The 26,052-nt window shown below is 33.3% G+C and overlaps 1 protein-coding gene across 1 annotated transcript in view; it reads right to left on the reverse strand.

Moving 5' to 3' along the window:
• Nucleotides 1-26,052, reverse strand: part of AGTPBP1 (ATP/GTP binding carboxypeptidase 1) — a 151,127-nt gene that overhangs the window by 76,513 nt on the left and 48,562 nt on the right. Inside the window, exons 7-11 of the mRNA XM_019625497.1 lie at nucleotides 24,362-24,493; nucleotides 21,932-22,025; nucleotides 15,523-15,560; nucleotides 11,845-12,053; nucleotides 10,082-10,259 (exon numbers count right to left, since the gene is read on the reverse strand). Of these exons, the coding sequence (XP_019481042.1) occupies nucleotides 10,082-10,259; nucleotides 11,845-12,053; nucleotides 15,523-15,560; nucleotides 21,932-22,025; nucleotides 24,362-24,493 (651 nt within the window). The remainder of the gene's footprint in view (nucleotides 1-10,081; nucleotides 10,260-11,844; nucleotides 12,054-15,522; nucleotides 15,561-21,931; nucleotides 22,026-24,361; nucleotides 24,494-26,052) is intronic.

Below are 26,052 nucleotides of genomic sequence, written 5' to 3' on the forward strand. Positions count from 1 at the left end.
AAAGAGGGAACATGTATGTGGAGGGAAACCAATTAATAGAGGAAAAGACAATTAACTGTCAGTAATGCAGATGAAGAATGAAGACGCATTCGAGAAAAACTCAGGGACTAGAAGGACATGAGGACCATCCATGGACGTGGGGGAGACAAGGAAAGAAGAGTAGAAGAGGACTTGGAGTACTCCTGTAAGTACCCAAGTGCTTTAAAACAAAGTATAGAATATTTTACAAGGATGCTTTTCTAAACATTTTTTTAGCTCTATTGAGAAATAAGTGATAAATATAATTGTATATATTTAAAGTGTACAACGTGATGATTTGCTGTACAGACACACTGTAAAATGATTACCAAAATGAAGATAATAACACATCCATCACCTCATATAGTTACCACTGTTAACACTTTGTGTGTGTGTGTGTGTTGAGAACACTTAAGATTTACTCTCAGAAACTTTCAGGTACACAACACTGTGTTATTAAGTATAGTCACCATGCTGTACTTTAGATCCTCAGATCTTAATCTTCTTAAAATTGAAAAATTGTACCCTGTGGCCTCATCACCCCATGTACTATACTCCCCAGCCCCTGGCATACAACATTCTGTTCTGTTTCTATGAAATCAGTTGTTTTTTAAGGTTCCACATGTAAGTGATACCATACAGTATTTGTCTTTGTCTGGAATATTTCACTTTGCATAATGCCTTCCAGATTCATCTATGTTATTGCAAATGACAAGAATTCCTTTTTATTGGCTAAATAATATTCATACACCTATTTCATATACTATATGATAGATATGCTGTATCTCTCATATGTATAGAGATAGAGATAAAATATACATATAGGGATAATCACTTTTCCTTTATCCATTCATCCCACAAAGGGCATTTAAATTGTTACCAAATCTCCTCTACTGTGATCAATACTGCAATGAACACGTGTGTGCAGATATCACTTCAAGATAGTTATTTCAATTCCTTTGGATGTATGCCTAGGAGTGTGACTGCTGGACCATATGGAGGTGTTTTTAATTTTTTGAGGAACCTACATGCTGCTTTCCATACTGACTGTACCATTTTACATTCCCACCAATAATGTGTAAGGGTTCTGTTTTCTCCACATTTGCCAACATTTGTTATCTTGTCTTTTTCATAACAAATATTTTTCAGGTGTGAGGTGATATCTCACTGTGGTTTTGATTTCTATTTCCCTGATGATTAACTATGTTGAACACCTTTTAATATACCTATTGGCCATTTGTATACTTTGGGAAAATGTCTATTCACGTTTAAATTGGATTATTTGCTGTATGTGTTCTTTACATATTTGAGGTATTAACCCCTTATTAGATATATGGTTTACAAATATTGTATTGTTTCTTCTGCTGTGCAGAATCTCTTTAGTTTGATGTAGTCCCACTTGTTTATTTCAGCTTCTATTGCCTGTGCTTTTGGTGTCATATCCAAGAAGTCTGCCAAGATCAACATCAAGGATCTTTTCCCTTAAGTTTTCTTCTAGGAGTTTTACAGTTTCAGGTATTATATTTAAGTGTTTGATCCATTTTGAGTTAATTTTTGTGAGTGGTATAAGATAGGTATACAGTTTCATTCTTTTACATGTGGTTATCTACCTTTCCCAAAACCACTTATTTAAAAGACTGCCCTTGGGCCGGCCAAGTGGCGCGATGGTTAAGAACTGGCTTGGGACGCCAGAGGGCCCCGGTTCAGATCCCACATATGAGGGCCAGTGACACTACCCTCTACGGCTAAGATGCTGAACAATAGCGAAACTTGGAGCTGGGCTGCCCTGAGTCGCCGGCGACGGCGTAGGATGCAGCCCCTACTGCAGTGGGTTGCCATGGGCTACCATTTGTAGCCAGCAGCCAGTGTGAGCGGCCAGTGGCCGTCCAGAAGCCCGCAACTGATGTGCCTCGCCCGGGAAGAGCGCAATGATGGTGCCAACTTGGGCCAGTGAAGCAACATCCTCCACAACTAGACTGAAGAACAAAACGACAGCAACTTGTCTGTTCCCCTTCCCCCAATTCCCCAGCGCTATTCCCATCCCCCCAATTCCCCAATAAAAATCTTTAAAAAAAAAAGACTGCCCTTCCCCATTGTGTGTCTGTGGCACCCTTATCAAAAATTAAATGACCATATATGTGTGGGTTTATGTCTGAGCTCTCTATTCTGTTCCATGGTCTATATGCCTGCTTAGAGTACCATACTGTTTTGATTATTATAGCTTTGTAATATTGGGTTGTCGGAAAAGTCATGATGCATTTTTGCAACGAAAAACATAGAAAAAATATGTCATGACTTTTCTGACAACCCAATAGTTTGAAATTAAGAACTGTGATACCTCCAGCTTTGTTCTTCTCAGGATTGCTTTGGCTATTTGGAGTCTTTTGTTCCATATAAAATTTTAACGTTTTTCTTTACTTCTGTGGGAAAAAAAAAAAGCAACTGGAATTTTGATAGGGATTGCATTGAATCCGTAGACCATGAGCTTGATTATAATGTCTCAGTGGAGATCTCCTTAGGATGAATCTGTTTGGGAATGTTTGAGCTTCATGTACCTAGATGGCTATATCTCTCAGATTTGGTAAGTTTTTGGTCATTGTTTCTTCAAATAAGTTTTCTGTCCCTTTCTCTCTCTTCTCCTTCTGGGATTCCACAATAGATACTATTTCACTTAATGGTGTCCCATTATTCAAACAGGCTTTCTGAACTCCTCTTCATTCTAATTTATTTTTTCTCCTCTGAATAATAGCAAGAGATCTGTCTTCAAGTTCACAAGTTATTTCTTCTGCTTGATTGAGCCTGTTGTTAAAGTTCACAATCATATTTTTCATTATTTTCTTCAGATAAAAAAATTTGGTTTTTTTTAATGATTTCTTTCTCTTTCTTGAACTTCTTGTTTTGTTCATGTATTGTTATTATATTAATTGAGTTGTCTACCTGTCTTCTCTTGAATTATCTTAGCTTCCTTAAAATAATTATTTTGAATTCTTTTTCAGATAACTCACAGATCTTTATGTCTCTGGAAAAGTACTGTGTTCCTTTGGTAGGATCATGTTTCCTTGATTTTTCATTTCTGAGGGTTTTGTGTTGATGTCTGCATATTTGAGGACACAGTTACCGCTTCCAGCCTTTCTGGATTGGTATGGTGGGGCAAGACTTTCACCTAAAGGTGGTTGTGTGAGCAGTGGCTGTGTAGGATGCAGCATCTTTGTTTCCTGGAAAAGCACTGGGGCACAGTCTCTGTGTAGCTCCATAAGCTGAAGTCAATGTCAGCACAGAGTATGGGGTTTTCTGTGGCCAATACAGCAGAGGTCCTATGGGTAGCAATGGTGGCTACTAAGAACCTCAAAGGCAAAAGTTGCTGTTTTTTTCTTGTTCTCCTTTTATGCCCACAGGAGGAAGTTCCAGCCAATGGGATTCCTCTTGCCACCTCATCTGGTATACTGGCATTCAGAGATGTAGCACACAGCTGGGGTCCTGGAATGAAGCACATGCAGAACTACCACAGTGTTTGGGTCCTGGCGCACAGATGCACTTACTGTGACAGTGGCATTGGTGTCTAAGGTGAGAGAATGTAAAGATCTCTCGTGGAAAAGGAATCTGTGTCTCTGAGGCTCACCGTAGCAACTCCAGCAGGGGGAGATGCAGTGGAGCATGGGCCCACAATGAGAGCTCCATCCCTGATGAGTTAATTCAGCAGGTGGGACTCTAGGCAGCTCCATCAGCTGGGATCAGCTTTGGTGAAGACTTGGGAAACCTTGATAGCAAAGCCTACAGGTGTCCACAGTGGTGAGACTTGCTAGGGTTCTCCGGTTCTCCTTTTCCCAATGAGGTGAAATTCCTCTGAGGAGAACCCCCCTGATGCTAAGATGCTGTGGGTTGGGGAATGGGGTGATATAGATACTTTTCTATGCGGCAATCCTCAGTTTTTGAGCTCTGCAAGGTTTCTTAATGCTTCTTCATGGTGGTCCAGAGCTATCCCTGAGATATTTTCATGGCTTTATAGCTGGTAGGTTTGTGGGTTTTTTTGTATTGTATTTATTGTGAGATGAACATTGAGACCTCCACCCCTCTATCTTACTGAAAACACCTTCTTTAAACTCTTTTTGACTTCCATATCCGATGTGACTTATTTTAGCAAAGAATATAAACTCCTCCCTACCTATCATGTATCTGTCCTCCTCTCCTCCCTTTTGGTAACAGAAACTCTGAGTTTTCACTAGACCTTATAGATTCCAGCCTCCCTTGCAGTGGTTACAGTTCTGTGACCAATTTTTGGCCAATGGTATGTGAGGCAAAGTAGTAAATACAAATTCCAGGTCACATTCTTTACCAAAAAAAAAACTGCCCTTACCATTTTCTTTCATTACCACTTTCTACATGCACATGAGGAAACCACCATAGGAGATGATTTAAAAAAAAAAAAAAACTGTCTCCTCTGATGATCTAATGGAACAGAGGCCTACTATCCAGAATTACTGCCCTTCTGCTAGAAGGATATATGAGAAAAAAAATCTATCTTGTGACAGTGTAGCACAGGAGCTCTGGGGACATACACATAATACCTAATTCAAATCCTCCATTTAAGCAAGCTACATAAGTTATTTGTATCTCATTTTCCTCACCTATACAATAGAGACCCACTCATCGTGTTCTTGTGAGCATTAAAGGAATTAATATATGTAACATGACAGGCACAGGATATGTGCTATAAAAATGTCTGTTATTACTATTGTTGCTTGAGTGACTGTAGTACTATCCTGGGTCACTTTATAACAGCAGCTCAGTCCATCCTAACTAATATAACTTGTTTTAAATTCTTTTGGAAATAGACAGCAAAAACTTAAGTATTCACATTGCATATGGTAACCTGGGTCTATTTATGCAGTTAGTCATGAATAAACAAGGGAAGAACTGACATTTGGAGAAAAAACTGTTAGAAAAAAGAAAGAGACTGAATTCAGAAAAGACTATTGCAAACAAGAAAGATGACTGCTTGAATAGGGAAAGGAAAATGCAGTTCAGCATCAGAGAGAGAATATGTTTTTAATTTTTAATAAAGCCTTTCAAATGTTTTCCTGTATGTGGTGGTATTTTCCTTTGGTTTTATACTCCACATGTGAGATATGCCATGTAGCTTAGGGTGGGTATTTGAGACCTTCTTTTCTATTCCAATCATCTGTTCTTGAACCATTATCAATAAATAATTATTATAGCTTAATTATACAATTAAAATCAAGGAATAAAAATCATTCCTTGTTATTGGTGCAGCCATTATGGAAATCAGTATGGAGGTATCTCAAAAAACTGAAAATGGAACTACTGTATGACCCAGCAATTCCACTCTTGGGTATCTATCCAGAGAAACCCAAGACGCTAATTCGAAAAAGTATATGTACCCCTATGTTTATTGCGGCGCTATTCACAATAGCCAAGACTTGGAAACAACCAAAATGCCCATCGGTAGACGACTGGATTAAGAAATTGTGGTACATTTATACAATGGAGTATTACTCCGCCATAAAGAAGAATGAAATCGTAACATTTGGGACGATATGGATGAACTTAGAGACTATTATGTTAAGTGAAATAAGTCAGTCGGAGAAAGACAAATACCATATGATTTCACTTATATGTGACCTCTAAAAAACTGAATGGGTGAGGAAAGTGAACAGAGGTGGTCTCAGAGATGTGGGGGTGCTGTTGATGGCGGTTGGTTGGGGGGGTGGGGATGAGGGAGAGAGGGAGGGGGCTGGATAGCATAAATACGCAGCTGCAGTGTTGCCATGGGGACATGGGGGACAGTTCGAGGAATGTAATTGATAATGTTGTGAATATTTTGTAGGGTGTCAGGTGGTCACATGTCTTGCATGGATGGGGAAGAGGCTTGATCACTGCACTGTACACCTGAAGCTGATATTGTATAATATTGTATGTCAACTATAATTGAATGTGTGTGTGTGTGTGTGTGTGTGTGTGTGTGTGTGTGTGTGTGTGTGTGTGTATATATATGTGTATATATATAGTCATGGGACGTGGAGTATAGTGTGGGAGTGGAGTCAAGGGATTTGTAATAGATATGTATGATATTGGGGGGAAATGGGGTGGCGGATTGGGGGAGGGGGGTTGTCACTTCAAGGGGTAAAAAGTATAACTATTGCACTGTGTTGTACAGCTGAAACTAATTCTAAAAAATGTGTATTTCATAATAAAAAATAATTTTTAAAAAAATCATTCCTTGTTAAGTTTTCAAAATGTCCTTGGTTCATTTATAAAAAAAAAACAAAAAATATAGAAAAAAACCTTAAATGCCTATCAATAGGAAACTAGTTAGATAACTATGTCTGAATGATATAACAAAAGAAATGAGTCAACACTTTTTTGTAAGGTTTTAGAAAGTACATTCCAAGGGGTTTATTTTGTTGTTGCTATTGCTCCTGTAAATGTGATTTACTTTCTCTTTATGTTTTCTAACTGACTTTTGTTGATACATACATAAAACAAACACACACACCACACTTAGAAAGCTACTAGATTTTATTCATTTATCTTGTAAGTTAAATTTTTATTTACCTAACACACATTTTATAATTGATTTACTTGGATTTTTTACATAGATAGTAACATCCTCCATAGACACTGACCAACTTTATCTCACTCTTAATGTTAAGACCTTTCCTTTCCCTGCCTTACTGATTTGTCTAGAGCTTTCAAAACTATATTAATAATGGTTGAGAGAAGCATCATTTAACATTTCATTATGTGTGATGTTGGCTATTGATCCGAATTAGATAATACTCAGCTTGTGTGGAAATATTCCTAGATTCCTAAAGAAATTTTACCTGGAAATAATATGTAATGATTTTTATTAAATCTCTTCATGGCATTTACTGAGATTATCATTGATAATCATTAGTTTTCTTCCTTTGACCTATTGATAAATTTTATTAATTAAAATCTTATTATTACAATGAACTTACTTTCTTAAAAATAATCCTTACTTTGTCAAGGTGTCCTATACATGTAAAAGCTGTTCAATTCAATTTGCTATTATTTTAGAATTTTTATGTTTATTTTCATGAATGACAATGATCTGTAGGTTGTTTCAGGTTATTCTACCAGGCTTTTATTTCTGCATCAGGCTGGCTTTTAAACTTTCCTTTTTTTTTTTTTTATTCTATGCTCTGGAAAATAAAGCATAGGAAAATTTCTTTAAAGTTGAAAGAATTTATCTTTAAAGTCATCAGCGTTTGGTGTCTTCATTGACAATAACTTAACTGAATATTCAACTGCAGATTTTCTACTATTTATATTTAGTTACTCATATTTTCCTAAAATGTTATCTATTTCAATCATATTTTCAAATGTATTAACAGGAACTATCTTTAGCATCCACTTAGACTGGTTGAACCTCTTCTATTTAATTTGCCAAGAACTTAGAAGTATATAAAAATCACCCATTAACACTGTGTTTCTATCAATTTCTCTTTATTATTCAAATCATTATAGCTTTATCTACCTTTGCTCTAGTATTTGGCACATTTGCTATTATCTACCTTGTATAAAGTAATCTTTGCTGTCTTGTTTTAAACATTTTGCTCTGTATTTATATTTTGTATGGTAGTAATACTGTCTTTCTCACCTCTTCCTAGCTGATAAAAACAGATACACATTTGCAGATCTGTTTATTTTCAAGTTTTCCATCTTGCTGCTTTAAGAGTCTCCAGTATATGTCAGCTACTTATATTTTGTTTTTTTAACTCAATCCGAAAGTCTTTCTTTTCAATAGGGGTATTTTATCCATTTAGATATCTTTTTACTGAAACCAATTTGCTGGGTCTTGCTTTGTATTTAGCACTCTGAAATTCTGTGTATTTTAAAATTTCCTTGCTTTTCTATAGCAGTGATGAATGGACCCTTTCAAGAATTTTTCCAAGAAAAATTTTTATCAATAGTTTTATATAGAATGTTGAAGTGTTCATAGTCTCTGAAGTCTATCCATGGATTCCTATGGATAGGAATTTAAGTCTAAGGATCTGTTTAGTACTACGTAATGAACAATTTGTAATGTTTAATACAATTACTCTGCTACCATGTCTTTCTGCATTCTTGCCATCTTAATTGATCACTGGCCTGACTGGAATATTTCATGTAATTACTTCAGGAAGGGTACCTAAATAATATACTTCCATACCCTTATACAACTAGAACACGCCACCTTCATATATGGAGAGCAACTAATAAAGGTTCAGAAATCTTGAGTCAAAACTCTTCCTTCAAGCTTTGTAGATGCTAACTATCTTTTGGCATTTAATAGTCAAGAAAATAAGTCTTAAGGCCAGCTCAACTCATTCATCAACACATGTTAACTGCATAGTACTTATAGCTCATGCAATCTAATGGATGCTGAGGATAAAATGAAGAAGAAAAAAAACAGCCTATCTTCATGGAAGTAGCTGAAGAAGGTAAAAAAGTAATGAAAATGTTGATAAATGTAATGAAGCCTGATATATGATAAAATAACAAAACAGCAAAACGGTGTTTCCCTTGAGTGTATGTAGCTGCTATCAGAACCCTCCTCTTACATCTTAATCATGAAGGCTTGTCAGTCAGTATAAATCTCCACTTCTAGTTCCGTGACCTATCAGTCTGAGATGAGTCAGAAAAGGAGGCCTCAGAAAAACATCATCTCTCATTTTTTTCCCATGTTTGGTGAATTCACTACACTAGAAGTCAGCTTTCTCTATCCATGTGATTATTCTAGACACTGTTTAAGGAACACTATGAGGTATATCATATATTTCCCCCAGTATCACTACCTGCTATATCATAGAAAAGTTTCACCAGCTTTCTACCAGTTAGAACCACTACATAAACCCCCATAATCCTACAATGAGATACAGGAGAGTAAGGGATCCAATTGCTCCTTGACTGTCCCTCTAAATTAGGTGCTATGGGTATCTCAACTTGAAGCTGGAGATACTGCATTTCCTATTAGGGTGAGTAGAGAGTTGATACACTTCTTTAATCTATGAGTATTCATATCTCTATTATGTTTGTTGCATATTCTATGTTTGTTTCATGAGAATGCTCCTTTTACCTAGTTTTCAGATTCAGTACAGATTTTCCCCTATTTTTAAAGTCTTTTGGTATTTTAAATGGAATAGGAAGAAGAAATAAAATCACTGTTTTTACTTAGCTATCTTACTCAAGTTCCAGGCTTTGTCTTAGGCTTTTAAACCTTTTAAAGGAAGTTTCTGAATATTCAATTTTGATATTTTGTGTAGACAAAACTTATACTTTAATAATTAACTATTTTAAAATAAAATCATAAAAGTATACTCTATGATATTACCACTGATAAATCTGTATCAAGGATAATAAAACTAACGATAATACTTGAAAAATCACTTATTTCAAATAATTGCTTTTAAATATAAATAAAGGAACTTCAATTGTTTTTTCAAAAAACTTATCAACTGATAAAAAAATAGAAATTCTATTAATAGCCTGGACTGCTTTTTCTTTTCCATTTTGTTAGATCTTATCAAAAACATTCTACTTTTTCCCCACATTAAGAAGTTTAAACTCTTACTTCTTTTACTATGTATGTACCTACAGTATTATACAGAAAATGGCAAACAGCAAACTTCTGATAATTTTATGTTAAGCATAAACCATAACATTTTTGGTAATTAGGTATTTTTAACTTTTAAAAAATGAAGTTAATGAAACACCTACAAATGTAAGCCCAAATATAATTACCTAAACACTTAATTTTTATATTATACTTGGAAATTTTATATAAATGTCAAAGGACGTTCCTATGTGATGCTAAAAATTTTCACAGTTCACATTTACATATACGTAACATCCCACACCACTTCCCTTAATTACTAGACCTCAATTTCTTGTATTTAAAGAAATATTTATTAACTAAAATACAATGTGAAAGTTTATTATGTTAATGCCTTCTTTTGATGAGAAGTTGGACACAAAAGAAAAGTTAACTGTCACCCAATTCTAAGAACCACTGAAAGCTGGCAGTAGCATGTGGTCCTACCTTCAGGGGGTAAGCTGTAGAGTTGAGCCACAGGTCCAGTCACAGGAATAACTGGCAACTGGAAATGGAAAGAACTTTTAATCGTTGGGAGTGGCAGGCGGTTTTTAGGGAAACACTTCCTCATTATCAGACTGGAGGTGTTGACAAGAGGATCAAGGGTCCTGACAGCCAAACATTCCTGTTTTTTAAGAAAAGAAAAATAAATAAATAATGTGCCTTTGCTGAATAATTGAACCAATTTTATATTACTTCATAATACATTAATACATTAATAAAGTAATACATTAATACATTAATAAAGTAATACATTAATAATTTCCAAGAGACAAGTATCACAAAAAATAGTACTTTAATATAATTATAAAATAGTTTTGATTATTCAGAAGTTTCTCTTTTTAAGATCTTCATGTGGCAAATTATTAGTACTATTTCTTAAATATTTTCATTAATCAGAAATCAGTACAATCTTTAGTAGCAAAAGTCATCAAAGTACTAACTAAGATCTATGAATGACTTGGGGGCATTTAGCAAGCCTAACACACAAAATTTAAGAGAAGAAAAAAATTTAAGTAAGGAAGGTATAAGAAATAAAAAGGAATGTACATTTGGTTGACCCTTTCTCAGAATTTTATCTGTTATCATGCAATAATTACACCTCTAATTAGTTGGCTGTTCAACTTATAAAGAATAGCCTGAATATCACAGTTGTAAGTTTTAAGAGTCTAATTTGCTGTCCTTGTACCTAATCTTAAGAGAGGCTAATTTGTAAGGGTTTGAAACTATATCATATAACACTATTATTACTATTATTATTATTATTGACAATTGACATTTAGACGGCACTTTAATACCCTGTAAAATTTTTAATATAAATCTTCACATCTGACCTGTCAAAACATGAGAAATTGAAGCTTAGAAATGTTGTGGTATAACCAAAGTCACCCCACTCTTCCTCATATATCAAATGTCCACCACTGCCTATATTAGGAATAGTAAAAACAAATGTATATGATTGATCTAGGGAAAAAAGCTAAGGGTAAACATAAAATGTGTGTTTCTGTATCTTTGCACTCGTGTAGAAAGGGACCGTATGTTATAGGCAAGACCAAGAGGGCACATCTGAGATAACTGGCTGGAATTTTCAAGAAGACAGCTTTCTTTCTAATAATTATAGTCTTCTAAAAACAAAGGGTTGCATTGCAACAACCCTATTCCCCAGAGCTGACAGTCTTCTACAGATGCTAGAACAAACCTTGCTAAAGATACTGTCAAGAATGTTTATGCTTGCGATGGCTGGCAGAAGAAGAATCCCTAACTAACTTCAGGTTTCAACTTTCATACCTTCTGTTTAAAAATGCTCCATGCAAAAGGAAGACACTGAGAACACTCATAAACAGAGCTACCTTACCAATTGCAAAGGGTCCATAAATACCTTATGAGGGGAACATGTGCAACTAAAGTACATACAGCACATCCTAGAAAATATGACTATATGGAATCCCTTCCTGCCCAGTGGATGGATTTATCTTCCTTTTACCTATGGGGAAAAAAATCTCACACTGCAGAAATATATACGCACGCAGCACTTTCTCCACTCATTTTGCAGTCACATGTGAGAAATAATTATGTCTTTTGGTTTTCAATTTTTTAAAATATATTTTTAAATATATTTTGAGTATTTTTAGAAATATTAAGTTTTCCTAAGAACCAAATCATATTATTAATACATAATCACAATAACAGGAAGAAAATAAAGAACTCACTTGCGAAGTGTTATAGAGAATTTTCATTCCATTGGCATCAATGAATGCTTTTCTTCCCAACTTGATGTTGGTAACACTTTTTAAACTCTGTAAAATTCCTTTCCGAATGAGCATGTTTCTATGCCGATTATCATGGCGGTGCCAATCTACATAAATTGTTAAAAGAACTTGGACATATCCTCTGTCTACAGCTCTCCTGGCATTTGTTTCTTTAACAAAAGAAAATTGAGAAAGAATATTTTTTAAATGACAGGAAAAAGTGGTAGAATAGATCAAATTAAAATTTTAGCCACAACACTGTAATGAATTATTATTCTTTGTTTCCAAAAATATATAACAACCACATAGTTAAATATTTTTTCTGACAAAATAAATATAAGCTCCAGATGGCAAATTATAATATTTTCCAGAAACCTGCCCATACATTGTTTTGTGGTTAATAAACAACAAAATTATGTTTAATGAAATTAGGGCTACATATTTTTAAATGTTAATACTAAAAGAAGTTTCATGTATTTTAAAACTTATAAATATACTGACTTTGATTACACCAAATGAAATATATAACCCCTTAATTTACTAGCTGTGAATATGATTTTGTTAAACGTCAATAACATTATTGTAACTTGTTACAAACTGTTTCCATTGAAAATAATTGCTTTAATTACCCCCACAATTATGTGACTATTCATGCACAACAATGCTACATTGAAAATACTTGTATAACTTTTTAATAAATAAAATGTAAGGAACATTATGTAATTAGAAGATGGTACTTTCTGGTCATTAATATTTTAATGTAATGAAAACTACACTAAAGGTTCTTTTTGTAAATGGTCAGTTATTTATTGGGATAGAATTAACTGAAATAAATCTGCAAATCTGACGTATTTTATTATTTTTTAAATGTTAATAGTTAAGATTATTAACCAAACGGATACATTTGGTTAATGTAACTAAGATGGCAGCAAGGGAATCATATCACAGCAACATCCTGAGCCACCCAGCACCACATGGGGTGGGCCAATTAAGATAAAGTAGAATGTCAATCCATCTGAGGTTGTTCAGTTACAAGGGAGTATCTCTTCCTAATCAAAGCTTACCTATAAAATGATCCCTACCTCATGGCATGGACACTAAGATAACGCAACAGAACAGCTCCGTTGCTTTTAGTTGCCTTAAAGAATTACTACAGTTTCCAAATGTGCTCATACCTAAAACATGAAGACATTGAAATCAACAACCTTATTAATTCCTCTCAGAAATTATGTTCTGACATTAGAGAGTTTGAAGAGCCTCTCAGGGTGGGGAAGGGGTGTGGAGTTCTTATGTGAAAGCTTTAAAACTTCTGTGTCTAGGAGAGCTACTTTTACTAAGGCTATGGCTATTTATAACAACAGTTCAATAGCTTTGACTAACAATAGTTTCATGTATTTTAAATGAATATACACACTTGGTTCACACCAGCTGGAATATATAAACCTTTAGCTTACTAGCTGTAAATATGAGTTTCTTAAAACTTATGATCATTGTAACTCCTGTTACAAACTATGTTTCCACTGGAATTCTCAATAGCCTAAGTGGTATTCAGGAAACTTTTTAAATTCTTTATTAAAGATCAAAAGAAAAAAAAAAGATCAAATAAAAACTTGCTGGTAACTCAAATACAGGTGCTGAATTACCCTTAAGAAAAGTGAACAGAGCTATATGCAATCTGCAACTGGGCACAACTAAAACAGTTCTGTCTAGGGCCAGCTGAGTGGCTCAGTTGGCTAAAAGCTCGCTCAAGAGTGCGAGCTCTGAGCAACAGGGTTGCCGGTTCGATTCCCGGCCCGAGTTGAGCTGCCAACAGGTGGCAGGATGGATCAGCTAAAATAAAATAAAATTAAAATTAAATAAAAAAAATAGTTTAGTCGGGGGTTTTATTCCTGTGTTCAGGACACCTAACTCACAATCAGCCTATGTCTCTTCTTCCCTGTCTAGTTAAAATACAACCTAGGTTTCCCTTTACACTGCAGATCTAATCTATATTCCAGCAATGGCAGCTAAGCTGCCTGCCTTCCTGTACTGTGTGTATACATTCTTTGCTTTACACTCTCTCAGGTTTATTACAGTAGTTTTATTATCCTTTTAAAGTAAATTACTGTCCCCACCCAAAAAAAAAAATCAATGAATGAGAATGCTCCAAAATGCTATAGTGCATTTAAAAATATGCAGTGTGCCACTTAATATTATTTTGCATCATTAAATATTTATCCTATTTAGTGCCATGTGCCATATGAAAACAATACTAAATATAAACAAGAGTCATTCTACTTGTCAGTTACTTTTTCACCAGATGGAATAAAAAGATACGTTTGCCCACCATCTTCCTTTGAAGGAGAAGAAGGGAGGGAGTAAAAGAAAGATTACTATTTAAAACTGAAGACGGCAGATCTCAGTCATCTTAGGACAACTGATTTCTACAAAATAGTTGAAACTTAAGTGGGTTTTAGTTTTTACTGGCTTAAAATTAACGACTTTGTTATCAGTGATTCTGAAAATTAGATAGCTCTAATAAAAGTTGAGTTTGAACAACTATTTAATCTACTCCAAATCAAAAACATATGCCCATATTAATTTAAAATTAATCTTTAAACAATTTGAACCACAAAGAGCATAGCAAAGCAGTGCTACAAATATCTTTTGAAGTTAACCCAAGTACTCTGATCTTGGTCTAAAGTTTATCACATCATATATAAAAACAAAACTACATGGCTAATCTGAGTACCACACATTTCATTTCAAAGATCAAACTGATTGCTGAATTTTATATACTCTGGTATATAATACTAATATACCAGGTGATTCTTAAATTTAGTAAATCATTATTTTACCAAATATAAGATATACCAATTAGTCATTTGCTACTATTCAAATAAACAATTCTGGTCATTCAAACTTAAGAGCAAGTTGGTCTCATCCTTGATAATTTGTGGCGAAAATAACATTGAAAGCCATCAATACAGATCTTTAGGACTAAATGTGGTTAAATAAGATGTTAATCAAATAATCAAACAGTGGAAGTGGGGGTGCTAATTACAATTGTTATTTAAAACAGAGATACTGAGTATCTCGAAGAGAAAAAAACACAATGTTGATACTCTTCAAACGCAATATATCATAATAAGACATATTTACTCTATGCTTCAAGTCTGAAGATAAATAGTGCTTTAGTCAGTAAATTTAGTAAACTATCAATTTACATTAGATGCCATTATAATGTTATAAATTTGAATTTATGGTAGAAATAAAATTTCTAATAAAAGGGCTCTAAATTAATCATGTGTTATGTAGAGAAACATAGTCTTCACAGCAAACATTCTCAATACAATGTTAGCATCACATTTTTAAAAAGTATACTTAAATAATATTTACATATTACTTTCCTCAACAGGGCTTTATGTTTACAGTAACAACTTAGAAAAACAAAGTCAACATACTTGAATAAATTATAGCTCAATAAGCATAAACGACATTAGTAATGACATCAATCAACTGTACTAGAAGATAAAATCAACTATGACATTAAATTATTACAAACCAGCTTTATAACTGTAGACTAAATCTACATTTCCAGTTTAACACTATAAACACTCAAAATTAGTAATCTAGTATTTCTAGTATTTAAAAACTTACTTGATTTTAGCAATGCAGCAAGAGTGTCTAAAGCAACCCTGTCAACATGAGAAAACACAAACAACAACAAAACTAGTAAAATTAATCTACAATAGTAAATTCATACAATCTTTTCAGATAAGTAATTATCTATTCCAAAAGTCATTCTTGTCATAGTCAATTACATATGGTGTTTCTCTATATGCATCTGTCCTTTCAGGTTAAATTCAAATATGAGGAAGACTGAAATATCAACAGAAAAGCATCAAAAAAAATTTTAAGGAAGAAAGTTAACAATATCTAAGTCTTTATATCAAAGGAATAAAATCAATTATTGTAATTGTACCTGACCCTGACAGAGTTCACATAGGAACACTGAGAATCACAGACGCTGACTCACAAAGAAATTAAAACAAAACCAAGTTTTAACACAAATTAAGTTCATAACTACAAAATCCTATAGATATTTGTAGCTATCTGACTATTTTAGATAGCTATTTAGATAGCTATCTAAGTATTTTAGCTCTATCAAGTAGTGATCCTAATATTTGAGGTGATAATAAATGTAAAATATTTTGCAACTTGGAGGTTTGGGGAGAAGAAGTAGGAGCCCTTCACATTTTTCAGTTGTAAGCCACCAATGAGAATAATGAACCTAATTAATATCTCAAAAACTCTTACTGCCCATTAGAGGTCAAAAGAATAGCCTAAAAAATTGAAGTTACTTATATTTTCTTTGAACATATTACACACACTGAAATCAACTGCTATTGATCACCTTTAAAAACATATAACATCACTATGGAAAACCTGTAATTCAGTTAATTTTTTAAAAACAGAGTTACTGAAGAAATGGCACTTACTTTCAGTACTTCAAAAACGTAAGGCTACATATTATAGTACCTCTTAGTAAGATTGCAACGATAATTAATTTGCATAAAAATATGTATATTGTCAAACTTAAGCATTTCACTCATCATTAAGCATTTGTTGAATGCCTACTAGATACCCACAGTAGCAGGTTCTTCATGGGTATAAAAGTAGAAAACAAATTTTTCCACAGATAATTTTACAACCTAGATAATGCAATAAAATATACACATCTGTGAAAAAAAAACACTCAAAAAATCCAAATCAAATACAAAGTAAAAGCTGCACATATTAGTGGTAAAGGAGACACAGTATTACCAGATGTAGGCAAGGTAAAGGACATAATTGATTAGAAGATTTAAGATAGATATTGGTTCATTGTTAAACCTGAAACAATAATCCAGGACGAGGCACTGAGCATGTGCTCATTTATAATAAATGCTCATTGTTGCTACCCTCCAGAGCAGCGATTCTCAACCTGTGGGTCACGACCCCTTTGGGGGTCGAACAACCCTTTCACAGGGGTTGCCTAAGACCATCGGAAAACAAAAAGATATTTACATTACGATTCATAACAGTAGCAAAATTACAGTTATAGAGTAGCAACAAAAATAATTTTATGGTTGGGGGTCACCACAACATGAGGAACTGTATTAAGTGGTCGCGGCATTAGAAGGTTGAAAACCGCTGCTCTAGAGCAAGTTGTTAACAATTATACTTTGGTTTTTTGACAAATAAAGCAATCCTATAAACCATTATTTATGATAACATTTGTAAATTAACAAAAGTGTATGCTTTAAAAAAATATTATAAATTGATGCCTGTAAACGCTTTCAAAACAATGTGAAGTTATGGTAATGGTAAGTTAAAAGTGAATAAAAATTATAAAATTATACACTAAGTTTCCATAACACTTAATGATCAGTAAGAAACATTCCATAATTATAACTGTGCAATAAAATGTACATAAAATTATATATATGGCTTTTAAATTGATCAAAATTAAACAAAGGACTAAATGGGTCTTTCAAGCAAAACGGCAAATTATGAAAAAGACTTGTTCAGCAAGACCTGATAAATGCCAGAAATTGTTATAGGTGCCTCCAAAATGTGTTTTCCAGTTTAATTCTTACAATCCTGGTCCAGAGAATTGGTACATTTTATGAATAAGAGAACTAACAATTTGAGATAATGACTAAGTGACACTGCAACTGAATTTTTCTGTTGAGAAAGAAAATCATGAAAACAGAAATGTCAGTCTCCTCCAAAAAGACATGTTGAATTCCTAACCCCAGTGCCTCAGATGTGACCTTATTTGGAAATAGTGTTGTTGCAGATGTAATTAGTTAAGATGAGGTCATGCTAGAGTAAGTGGCCCTCAATCCATCATGACTGGCACCCTTATAAGAAGAGGAAAGACTATTTAAAGACAGACACATGGGGAGAGAACACCATGTGATGATGGAGCCGAAGACTGAACTGTTGTAGCTACAAGCCCAGGAACACGGAAGATTGCCAGTGGCAATCCACCAAAAGCTGGGAGAAACAAGGAAGGACTCTCCCGTGCACTCTCCCAATGCTTAGACGGAGCACTAGCCCAACTGACAAGCTGATTTTGGACTTCAAGCCTCCAGAACTCTGAGACAATGAATTTCTGTTATTTTTAAACCACCAAACTTATACTTAAAAAGGCACTTTGTCTCAACAGCCTTAGGAAATTAATACAATCACTTAGATGCAATCACTTGCAATGGACTCACAAGATTTTCCCATCTACAGCTAAGTCTTCATTCATAATTATAAAAATTTAGAGTAGTACTTTCAGAAACAGTCTTTCTCCCTGCTGGCAGCTGTTTCTAACACATTTAAACCAAATCAAAGTGCTTCTGACTATTTTTAATCCTTGATGTTTATTCTTCATCATTGGCAAAATTGGGATATGAGCCCAGTTCTTTCTGATTCCAAAGACCACTAGATTAAAAAAAATTATGAAGTTTGGTGCAAAGTTGTCTTGATACTTTTACAAAAATGTTACTCAAATGGTATTTTTAAAAAGTTCAGTACAAAGAAATTTCTGAAATTCTACAACACTTTTGAGCCAGTATGAATTTATAATATGTTACAAGTGAATTTTATAATAGATTTTCTGAAATGCATAGTTTGCATTACATTAATTGATTAGAAAATCTCAGTACCAATATTTTATACTTCCTCATATATTTTTCCAATCTTAGTATGTCACACACAGAATAATACAACCAGCAATGGCTTAGAAAGCAGCCTGTGGCTTCTTCATTTAGGAGCAGTGAAGGAGGAAAAGTGTAAGCCCCAGATATTTATGAAGTTACATCTACTTTAAGTTGGGGGAGGGGGGTGTCAATCCTTATAGTAACCTTCAAACCCGTTGTAACTCAAGAAGACACAGTTACAATAACTTACAGAGTTGCTTCCTTCTGGATAAACACTGTTTAAATCCAAAACCTAAAATTGGCAAGGAAAGGAGATCCTAAAGGGAAGCATGACCCATCAAACATAAATAACATGCCTCAATCTTCTTCTAGTGAATTCAGGATTTAAGGAGAAGAACTATGATACAAATGCTCCAGGTGTCAAGATTTTTTATCAAGGGGGAGGACCTAAGAATATTAAAAATGATAAAGAGATCAAGATACAGATGTTTGATCAATAAATGCTTTGTTCTTTTTAAAGTAAAAATAAAGTTTAAAATTTTGTTTTTTCTTTTTAAACTATAAATAGAAAATAATAAAGGGATAATTCAGATAACAATATTCCTTTCTCAAAAGTTTAGACCCATTAATTTCTACATGGTTCTGGATATATTCCATGTTGTATATTATAAAGATACTTGTGAAATGTTCTGTTTCTCCTAGGTACATTTTATAGTAGATTTGGTAACTTGGCTACAATAGAGAATGTAGATCTTAAGTAGGAGATCAGAACCATTAGATAAAAGATCAATCATAAGGTAATTTAAAGATCAAGGGAGGAAATGCTATATAATTTAAAAAATAAAGAATGTACTTTTAGTATTAACCAGGATTCATTCACATCCACATTACTTCATTACCTACCTAAACTAATTACATTGCATTAATATAGGAATTGTGCTAATTATAGGAAGTCATCTCATTAAATCCTCTCAACAACCTTATAAATATAGGCACTAACATTATTGCCATTTTACAGCCAGGAAGCTGGGGCATAATAAGTTATGAAACTTACTTCGTATCAATGAGCCAGTGACAGAGCTGACATGCAAATCCAGTTCTGCCTGCTTCAAAGCCCGTTCACTACACTACACCAATTCTGTAAGCTGGTTTCACTAATTGTGATAGAATCATTTTGTCTTGTTACATTTCATCAGATGCTCTAGGACTGTGTACAATCTTTGCACAAGTAAATGTGTTAAGTCGTCCCACCAAATAATATTTAACAAATAATTATATGTACAAGTAAGCTCCCACTTTCAAGAAGGGTACAAACGAAAATATTTGACCTGTATTAAGAAAGGGTTAAAACACTGAAAATTATCTAAACCTTATTTGTTTGTAAATTTCAACCAAATATTTGATGTGGACAAGTTCTTCCTTATATATAAAAATTAACAAAAAAAAATCACTGTTAATAAAAGTAGAAAAAAACAAGAAAATTAGAAAAGTCATGATTTTGCAGCCCCGAAAGAAAAAACGAATATAGGTAATGTCATGAAATATTGTTAATTTATTAGATATAAAGTAGATGGATCATATCAACTCAGTGATCTTAGGTGGTACAAAAACAGAGTACCTATGAAACACTTTTGATCAGTACACTTGAAACATATGTAATTTTACTAACCATTGTCACCCCAATAAATTTTAATTAAAAAAGAAATAGTTTTGACTAGAATAAAAAGAATCCAAATCTAATCAAGCCTCTAGCTCTATCAGTCTACAGAGAATTTGAGGGATATACCTACATGTTAAATGACCCCAAGATACAATTATCTTAATCCAGAATGTTGGGACAATTCTACAAGACAGTACCCAGGGTTTTTCAACAAATTAAAAAAAAAAAAAAGAACCAAAACAATAGGGGGACTGTTAATTGATTTTAAAAGATTACAAGATATAGAAATCAAATAGAATGTATAAACCTTATTTAGATCCTGATTTGAACAAGCCAATTGCAAAAAATATATTTCTTAGATAATCAGAAAATATTAGATGATATTAGGAATTATTAATATTGTTGGCAAACAACCGATATTGTGGTAACACAAAAAGAAAAAAGCTCTGTGTCTGATGGTGATCATACTAAAGAACTTACAGAACAAACACAGTGGCTAATATCTGCTTTAAAATACTCCAGAAAAAAAGAAAGGACAGGGAAGGGAAAGGAAATAAAAACATCAGAATGTTGATTATCACTGAAATTAAATGATAGATATATCAGGGTTCATTATTTAATTCTTCCTATTTTTGTGTAGGTTTGGAGTTTCCTAAACATAATGAGGAATAATGCATGTACCTTGTTTGGATCCTGACTCAAACAAACCAATTGTAAAAGTGCATTCTGAGACAACTAGAGAAAATTGAACACAGACTGGATTTTAGATTGTATTAAAGAATCAAAAATTTACTGAGTATGATTACAGTATCATAGTTATTTTTTAAGTCCCTATTTAGTAGAGTTATATACTGAAGTATTTAGGAGTAAAATCAGAAAATATCTGGGATTTGCTTACATATATGAACGACATCTAAGATTTGCTTAAAAATACCCCAACAAAAACAAACAAACAAACAAACAAAAAATACCCCAACAAAAATAAACAAAAGCATGAAAGGAAATAAATGAAAGAAAAATGACAGAATGTTTATCAACTGCTGAATATAATTAGTTAATATTAACTAAGTCAAGATAATTAATTAGTTTAATACAATATAAACTCTATGTATATTTGAAAAATTCCATAATAAAAGAACTTTTTAAAGAATGACCTCAAATCTGGCTTAAGAAAATACTAAATATAACCAAGAAACTTGAAACTGCTTTTATTTTCTGAGGTTGAAAGACCTATAAATGAAAAACAAACTAACAAAACACTATATAGTGTTTCCAAAATAAGAAAAATGAATGACAACATTTTAGCAAAAAAGAAATGCATAAATTTAAAATATGTGCAGATAATTATGAGAATGAAGGTAGACGTCGTTAAAAGACTACAAAATTGGTAGGGAATATAGTAGGCACTCAATAAATGTTTCTGAATGAATGATACTCTATAAATAATCTTTTTTCCTCTTATAGTATCTAGGAATGTTCAATGTCTAAAATTCCATAACACTATATTCAAAAAATTAAAGTTTTCTAATTTTGATATACCTTTGAAGATTAAACTTTATACTAAAGAAAATCTTTATCATAATAAAATCACTAAGAACTAAGAATGGACCCTAAATACAATTTAACCCAGGTGCTAACTGTACGGATCAAGAGGATGAGGCCCAGAATAATAAAGCATATACCTCTATTTATACTCAAAACATTTACTCACTTCATAAGCCCCGAATTCTTCTTACTAAATGGTCCAATGATTTTAAACATCAGTTCCACAACTCCATTTTTCCCTAAGGATACTGAATTCACAGCTGGGAGGGGGAGAAAAAGATATGAAATGACTTAAAAATCTCATTAAGTAGAAATGTATATAATTGTTGATACATAGCCAAAAATGTATACAAATTGTTTAGTGCATGGGAACTTAAGTCCCTCATAAAATCCACTTTAGATAATCACTTGAAAACTTGTTACTTTTTGCTTAATTTTTTTATGGGAAGTTGCAGGGCAATTCTGAAAGAAGATATATATATATATATATATATATATACAGAATGTTACTACAAAAAAATACTTTTAAGGGGGCCAGCCAGTGGCTCAGTTGGTTAAGAGCTCGCTCAAGAGTTTGAGCTCTGAGCAACAGCGGTTCGAGTCCAGCCCAAGCTGAGCTGCCAACAGGTAGCAGGATGGCTCAGCTAAAAAAACAAATAATAATACTTTTAAGTTGCTCTATTTGTTTCTTCAATAAATTTAGTGAACTCTACTAAATACCAGGTCATGGGGGTTCTGAGACAAAAACAAACAGTGCCTGCCCTGAGAAAACAGTATGGAAGAAAATGACAGAAACAGTAAACAAACCAATACTAACTAAATTCCTTTCCAAGTAGCTTAAGAGTTGTAAACTCTTGAGGTTACACCAGTGAGGAATCCCAAATCCATAGAGAAACAGGGGGATTTCTGGAGAAATTGATGCCTGGGCTCAGTCTTTACAAATGAGGAGGAGTTAGCTAGGATAGGAGTTGCAATAAGAGGCAAACGTGACTCTGGGACTATCTCTAGAGACAGAAACACGGATAATACAACAGAGTCAATGAACACCATGGGTATGAGCAGTTACGTGTTGTTCAACACAGTATCAGACTAAAGCATACCAATGGGAAGATGGGTATGGAAAAGAAGGTAAATTATGAAAAACTTTATAAGTTGTTAATTCATTCATCTATAGGAAATTGCCCAAAAGGAACAACAAATCAGATCTACATTTTAAATACAGGTCAGATCTCACAACACTCTGGGGAAGATGGAAAGAGACATTAGGAGGCTGTGGTCTGGGTGACAGGTAATGAGAAGTAAGTCAAGGAACTGTAGTAGGGGAAAAGGTAACAGCTTCAGTTTCACACCCAAGACTTGTACACTTACATAATTAGAAAACTGTTCAACTCTGAACAAACATTATTTTTAAAAGTATAACCATTTAATAGCTGTCTAGTGGTTAATTCAATAAAATGCCACCAAAAATGTAGCTCCTAAAGTGTTGTATGGTGATTTCAATTTCCTCTGTATCTATTTATTATTCCATTATTCCTTCTAAATTTCTGTCTGTGCTGCCTTCCTTTTTTCTTAATTGGGATACTCACTGGTTTATGTTTTATTTTTTAATCCAATTTTTTTATTTTGTTAGATCAGCTGGGGTTTTTTTTTCATTTTGTAAGGGTTTTTTTTTTCTTTACTATTTCATCCCTCTTCTTTCCTTATGTTTATTGCTCTGTTCCTAATTTGTTTGGAAATTCATTCATTTCCTTATGTTCTTTTTAATTATGTAAGTGTTAATTATTTAAGTATTCAAAGCTATTTTCCTCTGAGCACACTTTTAGCCATATTGACAAAGTATAGATACACACATACACACATATAAATTTATACACACACATATACATATATGTGCACATGCACACCTCTACCACTTTGATAATCATTATTTTGCAATCATTTTCTGCAGTAACATGTACTCTACAATTTCAATTTTGGGTGTTTTGTTAACCACCCCACTTCCATAGTCAGGGAATAGAAATAACATCCATACTTTATGGGGTTGGAACCTAATGAGAGAGAGAGAGAGACAGAGAGAGAGATAGACAGAGAGAGAGAGAGACTTTATCTGATGCTGTCTCTCAATGATCCCTCTTGTCTCCGGCTTCCTCACAGGCTCCTAAACTACTTATTTCCTGTTCTGCTACTTCACTGATGATGCTGAAGATAATTAGCTCCAGATGACTATGCTACCACATGCCTTCCTTCTCCACTTGCATCTCATTTGTGAAAATCCAAACAGGCACAGCAGTTTTTCTAGCTGGCAATACCCTCCTATTCTTCCACATCTTTCCCACCAGCTGCCTACTTCTCCTCTCACTACAGGCCTTTACACACTGCGGGAATTAATGAAAATTCTCAAGATTTTGTCAACTCACCTTCTTACCCCACATCATTTTTGTGGCGGTGGAGTTAGGAGTTATAAAGAGCCATATTAAGAATTCTCTTTCCTTGTCCACAAATTTTAAGACATTTATGGAGTTAGGGTATTTTTAAATTTTCATTTTCTGTAACTTCAAAACACTGAGTTAACTAAAAGCTACTCTGAAATACTCACAGTTTGCAGAATATACTCGTAAAAGCTGAAGACAGGGCAAAACCAAGCGATGATTCTGCAAATTCTGTTTGACCAAATTCAGTGTTATATTCAGAGTTCCATTAATTCTAGCTTTCACTCCAAATTTTTTGTCTGTTTAAAAAAAATAATAAACCATTTATTCATAGGCAACTTTGAATGAAATGAAGATATAAAGCAATGAGATTTTAAAAACCTGTATTATGAATTCATATTATCAAATATAAAGTTGACCTGAAATAACTAAAGTTATAATCAATTTCTTGTCTGATTCTAAAATACTTTGACCTTTGAAACATGGCTTGAAAAAAAGTACTAAGAGGCAGGCAGAGGATAGGGCAGGGGGATAGAGGTTAGGGTAGCCCGACACTTAGGCCATCATGAAAGGAAGACTTAAACTGATCCATTACACATGTAAGTCTATCCGGTTGCACATATTCAAAGGAATACCATCACATGGTTAAGGAAAACTGTAAAGAATCTACGTGTCCACTACCAATATTATTTACTTAATATTACCAGAATTCTTTTCAGACTTAAATGAATAAATGAACAGCTTATGTAGAAAATAATCTAGCAAACATTACCAAATAAATTTCTAAAGAGATCTAATTCTTTTTTTAAATTGTTTTTATTTTTCAATTGTGGTTAATATTCAATACTATATTAGTTTCAGGTGTACAGCGTAGTGATTAGACATTTATATAACTTACCAAGTTAAAGGAATCTAATTCTTAACATAGAAAAGGAAGAGAAGAAGGTCTTGATTTTTATCCTCACAAACATATTAAATATTAAAAACAATCTGGATAACAAGAATTTAACAATTCTTAACAAAAGAGTTTAAACAAAAAAAAGTAAGCAGGACCAGCAAGCAGAGTTATTTGATCAACAACAAGAATTTCAAGTCAAAAAGAATTAAATACTCCTGAGAGAAAATTATTCTCATCTCACAAAAAAAAAAAAGGATAGAAAAATCATTCAAGAAATGACGGCACAACGTCCTTGAATGACAAAAATGGAAAACTAGGACAAGTAATAAAGGAAATAGCACAAATTTAAAAGTATTAAAGAAAATAAATGAGCTACAACTTAAAAGGGACATTAAAAAAATACAAATATAAATTAAGTACATCAATGTCCTAATTTATTATAATTTCATGTAAAGCAGAAGAAAGATAATCTGGTTCTAAATAGAAGAGGAAGTATGATATAACAATATTCACCAATAAGTAAGATTTTTCTCATTTTATTTTTCATTTTCAGCAAAAATCTCACAGAGGAGCCCTTAAGTCTCAAATATAAGAGTTAGAAAAATCAGAGACAGCTAACAACATATTTCTTAAGTGAACTTTATATATATGTAAGTCTTAAGGCCCTAAGACACCTGGAAAATTAAAGTTATCTCAGAGATGTTTTAAGACAACACTTATTAAAAATAATACTTAAATACTTACATAATACATAAAGATATGCATGAAATATAAACATACAAACTGTATAAACATACATACACATACACACTTTTTAGAATAAGCATTTTAACCAAATACTTCAAAGTTTAAAGCCCATATGTATGTCACAAGGCAATGGCAGAACTCTTAAAAATCACTATTCAAATAATTTAGGGGACCATTTTAATCGTGGTGCAGACAGACAACTATAAACTGAAC

The sequence above is a fragment of the Hipposideros armiger genome, unplaced genomic scaffold, assembly GCF_001890085.2.
Source record: "Hipposideros armiger isolate ML-2016 unplaced genomic scaffold, ASM189008v1 scaffold_632, whole genome shotgun sequence".
NCBI classification, from domain to species: domain Eukaryota; kingdom Metazoa; phylum Chordata; class Mammalia; order Chiroptera; family Hipposideridae; genus Hipposideros; species Hipposideros armiger.